At 31.2% G+C, this 10388-nt stretch overlaps 1 protein-coding gene across 3 annotated transcripts; it reads right to left on the bottom strand.

The window, feature by feature from the left end:
- Positions 1 to 876: 876 nt before the first annotated feature.
- Positions 877 to 7485, bottom strand: LOC112785211 (protein argonaute 4A). Of its 3 annotated transcripts, none has more exons than XM_025828655.3 (23): positions 7353 to 7485; positions 5852 to 6073; positions 5549 to 5751; positions 5255 to 5473; positions 5037 to 5173; positions 4855 to 4952; positions 4676 to 4767; positions 4300 to 4465; positions 4098 to 4214; positions 3903 to 4010; positions 3733 to 3795; positions 3543 to 3656; positions 3300 to 3465; positions 3059 to 3171; positions 2833 to 2970; positions 2602 to 2741; positions 2446 to 2511; positions 2240 to 2303; positions 1990 to 2101; positions 1839 to 1912; positions 1508 to 1602; positions 1378 to 1409; positions 877 to 1170 (listed from the first exon to the last, which is right to left on the bottom strand). In XM_025828655.3, exons 2-23 carry the CDS (start codon positions 6047 to 6049, stop codon positions 995 to 997), a joined length of 2691 nt encoding a protein of 896 aa, XP_025684440.1. In that variant the 5' UTR covers positions 6050 to 6073; positions 7353 to 7485; the 3' UTR covers positions 877 to 994. The 3 variants fall into 3 exon arrangements, with proteins under 3 accessions (XP_025684440.1, XP_025684441.1, XP_025684442.1); XM_025828656.3 differs by having other exon boundaries at positions 5852 to 6063; positions 7353 to 7482; XM_025828657.3 differs by having other exon boundaries at positions 7308 to 7442.
- Between the last annotated feature and the right edge of the window lie 2903 nt (positions 7486 to 10388).

Here is a 10388-nt window from a genome sequence, read left to right as displayed (position 1 = left end):
AGAAAGAAGAATGGCATAGAAAAAAATGAAAAAGCTACGGTGATTTCACCGCAAGAAAAACAACCTATCCTCTTTAAAGGAGGATACCATGTTAGAAACAAGAGACTAAATTAGATAAAAGGATTTGTATATTATTGAGTGTGTTGTCTATTCAAGTTATGTGAAATGATACAATATAGAGAGATATATATAGGTGCTAAGAGAATCGAAATAATAAAAACATAATCTCATATAATAAATATTCAGATATACTAAATAATACTAATTGATCCTAATTATATTCTAACAAAGAGAATACATATGATAATAAATATTAAATAGTAAAAGATTACATTACAACATCAATTAAAGAAGCATGAAACATATTTTTGTTTTCAAAATTTGTTAAAAATTTTAATAATATCTCTAAATTTTCCATTGTTTTAATTTTGTCCCACGACTAACTTTTCCAAAATCTCAAGATCAATTAAGCAACAATTTTATAAAAACCACATTCAACACAAATAAAACCATGTCATTTGAGTTATATAGCTCTAGATGAGTAAAAAATATACTTCACTTATTAAAAAAATTTAAGATTTATTACATATAAAAAACTATTCTCTTCCCTACTTAGCTAGGAGACTCAAAATTTTTTCTTTTATGGCTTGCCATTTTTATTAACCGCGACCATGCATACTCAAATTTATAAAACTCGAAGTATTTGACAAAATAAAATATATCTTTGTTAAAATATATAAAATAAAAGTTTCTATAGAAGTTTTCGTTTTTAGCATTTAAAAAGGAAAGCTTCAATATCTGGTTTGCTACTTTTGTATTCTCAACAAATAATCTAAAAAATTCCAAGAAATATATTAAACATAAACAGCAAAAAAAGAGACACAAAAATTTTAATAATTACTCGGCCAAAAAAAGTATGAAGACTTGACCTAACTCGGTGTATTTAATTAAAGTAGCTAGAATTCAAATAAGTCAGTGGAATATATATAATATTTTAACAGAAGAACATTGAATTGGCAACATCTTGGTGAAGAAGGGGTAACTGAGGAACATGCACTGCACCAGGAATTGTAGTTCCACCATGGCTAGAAGATGTCTCAGACAGTTCATCAAACTTGATAAATTGTGCCATTTGGGCAGCTGCTAAGTGAGCATAGCAAACTGGAGCAACTGCAATAATGCATTGTGTAAAGTCTATTAAATATTAAATAATCTCAACCATATAGCTATCTAAAAAGTTCACCATGATCATGTATATGAATGTGACAAAATACATAATTATTACACATTCTATTGAATTGGTAGGTAGTAAGTATTAAATATCATATTAGCTACCATTTTCCTTTTTGGGGGGTATTTATAGAATATAAATTATACCTATTGATATGGCAGTTGTACTCCTCTGGTATCTGTTGAAAGTTCAGAAAAAGAAAATGATCCATTATTATTCATACACATAGAGAATTTTTATACATGTAAGCCAAGTTAATCATACTTAGCTACTTACACATAAGAAAGAGAATGCACTATTTCTTGTAAATCATCGGCAGAGAACCCAATTTCATCATGTAAAACTTGGTAATGAGTAGGTCGAGTTGTCCCCTATACAAATAAAAAAAATATACAGAAAATATGTAACAAGAATTGTGAAGATAAAATTCTTGCAAGAAATACTCTTAACCAGCTTCACCAACTAATGAATAAGAAATCTTGGGTAGGGAAGCTTTTGTGTAGTATAAAAAGACAGTTAGTATTACTTAAATATTAATGTAGTATCATGCCATGGAAAATGGTTCAATAATAAAATAAATTAGAAACCATTTGACAATAATACTTACAATCATGCCAGCATGAGAACACATATAAAAGTCATTGTTCTTCGGATGACAGATTTGGCTGTCAATAACAGTTCCTGCACAAAAAAAAAATTAGAAGTTAATATCAATTTTCATAAGTTATTTTGCATATTCTGGTGGACATGTGACTGACCTGGTGGAACATTATCTGGTGCATTGTCCTTAAAGAACTTGGTGTGATGGTTCTTCTGAGCAACAATAAAAGTGAACTTGGGAGACCATTTCTCATCAAGATATTTGCATGCCTGAAGAGTGAAGAATTATTCAATTTCAATGGAATTCCATCTTGTTTTAAAAAAAAATGATATATGCACACTAAAAATCAACTACCACGTTTTGTGTGATGATAACTGAAATCTAAAAAGGCGAATCCAAATTAATACCTCTATGATTGGAACTAACTCTTCGTTCAAGACCTTGATGAACTGCGATTCACTCACTCCATCCCTAAATATAGCATTTGGAAATTATAAATTTAGACCTTGTTTCTATATAATAAAAATATTACATGCTGAATCAAGCATAGTCATTCTAAAATTTTGTAAATCATCATTAGGACTAATACATGAATCCTTAACTAATCTAATACCTGAAAATTATAATCTGTTGAGGCTTCCTTTGTTTTGAAGTTTCATAGAAGTCCATAATTAGCTCCCTGAAAAGAACACCACAATAATAACATACATGAATGATGACTTCAAATCTCTTCAACCGCAAACTAATGCCATTATTAGATAACACTCACCTGATAATACCTTCATCTTTGTTACCATCATCGGAAGGAACAGGCTTAAACAAAGACTGAATCATCTCGACTCTTGGTGATTGAGTGCGAACTGCGGCTCTATAGCAGGATATTGAAGGCCATTTCCTTGAACTCACAACCTGAATATTCACACAAGTGAAAATGCAAACTTAAACATAGTGATATTAATTAAGACTGAATGTGAATTTTGTTGCGAAAATAATATCATACCGCGGCAATAGATGGCACATCCGATCGGCCTGGTGATCCATGAGATACATCCATACCAAGAATTAAGGTAGCTTCATTATGAAGTAAAGGTATAGAAGGAGCACACTCCATTGACAGGAAGGAATTCATTCCACCAAGCTGGCATCACACAAGAGCAAAATGAAGAACAGGACATGGCAACTATTTCTGTTACAATTTAAAAAAAAGTGAATGTAGACTAATATACCTTTGCATTAATTTTCAGGAGAACATTAGTAATATACTGATCATTAATTTTTGTTGGTGCAATACACTGTGTTGCAACTCCTTCATCAGCAAGACTTCTCCTTTTCCAAGGTCCTACAAAACAGTTGCATTAATTGAGGAATTGTATAGTGAGTACCAACAAAACTAAAAGATTATGTTGCTTGGGTAGTATCCAAAAAATATATATGTACAAACACACAAATAAGACTTCTTGATCCTACCATAAATATCAGAATTCTTTCTCTCTGGAAGAATGCACAACAGAAGTTGAGGGGGGCCAGGCAACTTGGACTTTACAAGTTGATACATCCTCTCCACCCTAAGAGGTGCCGGATCGCGCCTTGAACGAGCATCCTCTTCGAATACTTGATATGGAGGATTTATGTACTACAAAAGAAACCAAAAGTGTCAAATGAATGATGTATCACAACATCAACAAACTAAATTAGCCATAAAACTCTTACAATCCCCTTCATTTCAGCACACTTCTTGATGGTATTACACAGAAAACGTGTGTCACAGCGAGCTGAGAAGTTTACAACGGCCCAGCGCTCAAGCCTCATAGGTTTAACTAGTTTCTGAAATATGGCATTCAATGTTAGATAAACAACTCTAAGAATAGAAAATAACAAGATAAAACAATACAAAATAAACCTTATTGTTGAAATTCCAGCGTCCACCCCTTGGAATGAAGCTCTCCTCATTTCCTACTACAAGCTGCAAATACAAGAGACACATGAGAACACCTTCAGAGGCCTTAAAATGCAAATGTGAATAAAAAAACTAAACAGATTTAAGAAGGCTGAGGAGATGAAAACACATACTCTTGGGGGCTGCAGAATACGACCTTCAACCCGAGTAAAATCAGATTCAATGGTAATCCCAGAAGAGCGAAGCATAGGTTCATTACCATATCTGCTGTTTCTTAAAGACTGCCAGAAAGTTAACAATCATTTAAAACTATACACATCAAATACTTTTGTGTTGAATTGAAATTATCAGAAAAGTTCATTACATACACCAGCCAAAGCTTCTTTCCTTTCATTGGGCTTTTGCCTTGACTTCTCAACTAACTGAGCCCTTTGCAAATTTGTCAATGCCTTGGTGTATCGCTGCAACGAGATCAAGGTGCATAGCTGCAATGCAAAGCAAGAACATAAGATTAGTGCTTTCCCATGCAAAAATGCTTTTAAAATCTATGGACATTATGTTTTAAGGCACCTCCACTGGAAAATAAGTTGGGCGCTTTGGCTTCCCAACATTGATGCAGGGGAAATCAGCAGAATAGGGCAATTCAATCCCCTTATGGTGTTTATAGTAATTGTAAACTGTGATTTCAATTATCCGTGGTTCGCCATTCGAGTCCTTCCCATCTTTCATTGAAAACCTGCAAAAAACCCAAGTTCTCCTCATTGGTATGGGAAACATTCTAATGCTATAAAAATTAAAAAGGCCATGCATATTGCATTAAGATCAACCCAATTGACATGATGAACCTTTAACAAGTTTGAACAAAAGCTAGCAATTCTATTATAACTATCCTAAATTCTTCCCTCTCCAACAAACTATACAAAGAAAACAGATTTAAACAACTTACTTTTGAGTCCTGCAAGGATTATCACTGAGTCCACTGATTTTGTACTCAATATTATTAGCCTTGATTCTGAGGTTTTTCAGCACTCTTTTTGCCTGAAAGTAAACAAAAACAAAGCATCACATTTCAATACACACAAACATCAGAACCTTGATATAATTAAAATAAAATAGCAATATTACCTTGGTCCAATCAATAAGATTTGGATGCTTCACATTCTGATTCTCACAAAGGAAGTCCAGTACAGGGCCAGGCTTTACAACCATAGTAGTTGACACATCTTTAAAAGAAGATAAGAACAAATGGTCAATTCAAAAACACAAGGAAAACAGAATTTTCCATGCATGTACCTTTAGAACCTTACCAATATTCAGAGATAAACCTCCTTGAGTGGGACGGAAACTTGAATGGAAACCACGGCAGCCTTGAACACCACCTCCTAGGTCAGTATAATTCCTTGGATTGTCATGGAAGAAGGATTGGCGGACAAGGAGACAGCCCCTTTAGAGGAAAGAAAAAAAAGTAAGGATCAGAATTTCATGGAAAAGAAAACAAGTTAACAAACAGGCTTTTGTGACATACTGCTTTGCTGCATGCTGCCTCAATATGATGTCAAGGACCCTCAATGCTTCCTGGAAATGCTCGGAATCTTGTCCGAGCAAGGCATCTGCAATTGCTTGGATTGGAATTTTGGCTGCATAACTGATCACTACCTTGATAGTTTTGGACTGAGATTGACGCCTCATCCTCTTTTTCTCTCCATGAGTAGGGCTATCATGGTCATCACCAGTCCTTCCAACCCTGAACCACAATATTATGCACTCAAAACCAATCACAACAAAGAATGCAAACCAATGAAGTTAAAATAACATTTACCTCCTTGATGAAATATCCTCCAGCACAACAGTGAATTCCATCTTTTTCTCTTTAAGAGAACCAAGAGTAAATAAGCTTTTCTCCCCATCATATGCAAAATTCTTGTTTTTCAGTTCATCATATGTTTCATAAACTTTGTCTATGACCTTTCGGCCAATTCCCTTAGCTTCAACCGGATTGCCATCCTCATAAGACATTGCAACCTAGTAAGCCAACCATAGTTATGATTTTAACATGTTAACTAATAAACATGAAAGCATGCATATAAACTAAAAAAATAAAATAAGGAATGAAAGGAATTACACTATAATGATAGAAGAAACTGTCCTTTATCCCCACACCAACTCTAAAATGGTTACTCAGCAGCTGTATCTTCTGTCCCTTGGTCCCAACACCTCTTCTAACCATAGGCAAGAACTTTACCTGAGATTCTTCTTTCGCAGGAACAAAATTTGCAGGAATGATTGGTGGTGGAGGTGGCAGTGCTTCTGAAGAATCCATTGATAAGTCCTGCTCTGCTCAAAACTATGTTAAAAAATGTAAGCATACTTGTGAAGTGCAGCAGAAAAAATAATAATAATAACAATAATGGCTAGTCAAAATCATAAATGCTTAATCAGAAACACAAAAAACATATGAACATGACCGTTATTAGAACTATATAGAATTTTAAAGCATTTTTGACTAAGCTACCCATGTCAAACATCAACATAACCATTATATCCATGACTTGTTAACATACAACATAAAATATATTTGGTATTAAATTTTTATATTAAGAAAAAAAAGCTAAATCATTTGAAAAACAAAGGTATCTCTTAGAAAATTACTAAATAGCATATATACTTGAGTAAAAAATAAACTAGGTATGCATTGGAAAGTGACATCCCAATATTATAGCTTGTTGTTAGTGTTAATGATGACTATATTTCCTAATATGGTATAAGACTACAAAAGCAAGCAAATTTTGAGTAGGTTGCATCTTCATCATTTGTAAAACAAACATTAAGGATTTAAAACAATTGCAATGAAAATATTGCAGGATCTTTAACTAAATGTGGTAGACAAAAATAAAATAGATGTGCCAGAAAAACCTACATTGCCACATTGGCATAATTTTTTTTCTTCTTTCTTTGTTTTTTGGTAGAATGACATAACTTTGGTTGAATATTGAATAAGTAAGATTAAAAAAAATATATTTTAGTATTGATGTTCTTCAAAGTATTAATAAAATACAAGAGTCTATTTTCAACTTCTCATGATGTTCTTCAAAGTAAGATTAAAAAAAAAAAAAATATATATATATATATAATAAGTATTGGTGCTTATGCTAATATACCAAAAACCTTCAACAGAGACCTAAACAAAAATAAAATAAAATAAAACAACAAGAGCATTTAAAAAGAAAAAAAAAAAAAAAAGCAACAGTGGTGATATATTTTAATGAAAGAAACATATATTATGAAACAGAATAGTTACTATGGAAACAGAAACTCATAACTCATATCTATATTATAAGAAGAAGGAAGTTAACATTTTTTCAGTCAAGTTATCCAAGAAAGAAGAAAGGCTACAACTTAGAGAAGTTCGCAGCTGGATTCACATTCACGGAACTAACAACAAATACTTTCAAGCAGTATAATAACCAATGTGAAAGAACCTAAACCACATAACAAGGATTCAACTTTCAAAAAAATAAAAAAAGAGTAACAGGCACTATCGATCAAAGAAATAATAAAGAGCTGAAACAAACACACACAGGTTCTTCAAAGATTTGACGTTGAATATGGATCAATGGAGTCACCTGTGAAGAGTTTGAATATATAGGAGTGTGGTTACAGCTTGCAGAAGAAGGCAAAGAAAAGAAAGAAAGAGTGTGTGAGAAAAGTGAGACGTAGAAGACGAAGCGTTACTTAAAAAGGTTATGAAATCAGAATACAAAGATGCATCACAGCTATTGTTACTAGCTCAGTATTTATATTAGTATAAAATTAATTAATTAATTAATTAATTTATTTTAAAACTCATAGCTATTATTGCCTATTATTGTTGCCTTTCTGATTTCTGAACTTTCCATCTTATTTGGTTTTTTAGGATTTTAAGGGATTGAATTTAAATTAAATATTCAACTTGATTTTCAGTTAATATTTAATTAATTTAATTTTTGGATTTTAAATTTATAATTTTAGAAGTTTTAGATATGCTGATTCTTTTTCTAACAAAACATCTTGCTGTAGGATAATATATGGAATATCAATTTTGGTATCAATGAAAAATAATAAAAAATTCTCTTTGCTAATAATGAGTATTTTAAAATCACCATGCATCACCATTCTTCACAAAATTTATTTTATACTCCTTATTACTTAAAAAAAATTGACAATAATAATTTATTTTGCAAAATTTAAAAATGTTCAAAATTTATGTACAACCAAACACAAAAATAATAAATATGATTTTTTTTTCTGAAAATGCTATTATTTAATATTTTGTCTGATCCGTTGGGTTTCAGTTTTGGAGTGCCTGAAACCTGCGACTTTGTGAGTGGTTCTGAAGAACACTTTCTGTGCCATGGCCAATTAATTCGTGCCACGTGTAAAGTCCCTACACGACTCTCTCACCTTCTCGTTTGCCCCTACACAACTAAGGTCTTGTCTGGCTAAATACCTTAAATAAATTCTTTTTAAAAAAGAATTTAAATTTTAGAGCATAAAGACTTTTATTAATAGCAGCTTATAAATAAGTTATTTTGTATTTAGATTTTTAGTTATAAAAGTATTTAATTTAAAGTTGTAGCGTTTGGATAAATAACTCAAAAAATAAATTTTTTTACAGAAGAGAATGAATATTAAAATAAAGATGATAACAAATACTTTCTAATATTGAATGTTGATTTTACATAATCTAATCACTAATATTATGTATGATATGGTAGGTGAAAATAAAAAATAAATATAAAATGTGTGTCAATGTATATTTTGTTGTTATTTTTTATTTTACTCCTATTAGAACACCCTTCTCCTTGATTGAGGTCAAGAATTTGCTATAATTAACTATGAAAATAATAGCAAACTATAAAATCACATGTGAGAAAAATAAAATTAAAACTGAAATTTCATACCATAGTTAAATACAAATTTAATAATAAAAAATAGAGTGATAAAATAATAACAAAAATACTTAGAAGTAATATATGCAGTAGGTTGTTCAGATGCAATATTGTTTAAAAATGAAAATGGCGGAGGAGGATCAATACTTCCATCAGATGAATCATTTCGTGAAAATGATGGAGTTTGTAACATTGTGTGAGAATGATGGTGGAATGATGATGGAATGCTCGTGCTTCTAGCAGACCTTGCGTGAAAATGGTAGTGAAGGGTCAGTATTTTTCACAGAGTCAAGAAGGAAAGTAAATTTTTTTGTTTTGAAATTAATTTTTTTTAAGGAAGTGGTAGAATGATTTGTCGAAGAAGTCATATATTTCTACTTTTTTAAGAAGTTATAAATTAACTTTTTGAAAGTTAAAAGCTTTTTTTAAAATGGTGTCAAACACGCAGAATATGACTTTTCATAATCCAAAAGTAAAAAAAAAAAAAAGGTAGCTTCTGCTATTTCCCAAACGGACTCTAAGAAGGATATTTGCACTACTATTTTGATAAATTTAGAAAATAAAATCCATCTATTTGATTATGATTTTGAATTTTTGATTGCATTCATTTGATTTTATTTTTCGATCTAATTTAATTGTATTCAAATGATTGCTATTTATATTGAATCAATTTGTATTTAATCTAGATTCAAACTATTATAGTTTGGATTATATTTATTTATTCGATTTTAAAAAAATAATTTCAAATTTTTTAAATTTAAAATTTAAATAAGATATAAATAATCTAATCTAAATTACAACGGTTTGAATCACATGAATTAAAAAAAAAAAAAGGGAAAAAACTCTATATCCATGTAAAAAATACATGGATGTTATCCAAGTAACTTTCTCCACACACGCCCCCACAATCGTTTGTTATATACGCGCCTCATATAACGTATCGCGTTTTCGTTCTTCTTCTTCTCTGTTCGCGTTCTTCTTTTTCTTTTTCTTCTTTTTCTTAGCAATACTTTTTTTTAGTTCATGTGATTCAAACTATTGTAATTTAGATTAGATTATGGGAAAAGCTCTACATCCATGTAAAAATTACGATGTTATCCAAGTACTTTTCACTACATGCGTTTTCCCTCAACCACACACTCGTTTGTTTTACACGCGCCTCATAAACCTTTCTCAACGTAATTTCTGCTCGTATTCTTAATACTATTGTTGTTAATTGAAAGTTGATCACCATTTATTCACTACATGGACATTGTTCGATTTGGTTACCTTTGTGATTTTGATTCACCAAATGAATGTTGTTCAGTTCGGTGGCCTCCATTTACTTTGTTCAATATTTAACATTATTGTGATAGCATGCAGCAATAATTTCTTAGCTGTCTCAACATAATAACCTCATTTAACTGATTTGAAGTTGAATCATTCATTGTTTCTATTCAAAAGTGTAGATTGAAGAAGAAAACGAAGAAGAAGAACGACGGAGCTTATTATACGTTGAATTCAATGCAGATCAATAATGAAGAATGCGAGCAGAAAAAACGCGAACAGAAATTACGTTGAGAAAGGTTTATGAGGGGCGTGTAAAACAAACGAGTGTGTGGTTGAGGGGAAACGCATGTAGTGAAAAGTACTTGGATAACATCGTAATTTTTACATGGATGTAGAGCTTTTCCCATAATCTAATCTAAATTACAATAGTTTGAATCACATGAACTAAAAAAAAGTATTGCT

This window comes from Arachis hypogaea, chromosome 20 (genome assembly GCF_003086295.3).
Source record: "Arachis hypogaea cultivar Tifrunner chromosome 20, arahy.Tifrunner.gnm2.J5K5, whole genome shotgun sequence".
In the NCBI taxonomy this organism is placed as follows: domain Eukaryota; kingdom Viridiplantae; phylum Streptophyta; class Magnoliopsida; order Fabales; family Fabaceae; genus Arachis; species Arachis hypogaea.
Note: the sequence above shows the minus strand (reverse complement) of the source record. Positions and strands in the feature narration are given on the sequence as shown.

Coding starts and splice junctions, on each gene's coding strand:
- LOC112785211 (XM_025828655.3), bottom strand. CDS start 6,049: ATGGATTCTTCAGAAGCACTGCCACCTCCACCACCAATCATTCCTGCA. Junction 4,768..4,854: donor ATCTTATTGATTGGACCAAG/GTAATATTGCTA, acceptor GTTTACTTTCAG/GCAAAAAGAGTGCTGAAAAA. Junction 4,215..4,299: donor CAACTTATTTTCCAGTGGAG/GTGCCTTAAAAC, acceptor TTTGCATTGCAG/CTATGCACCTTGATCTCGTT.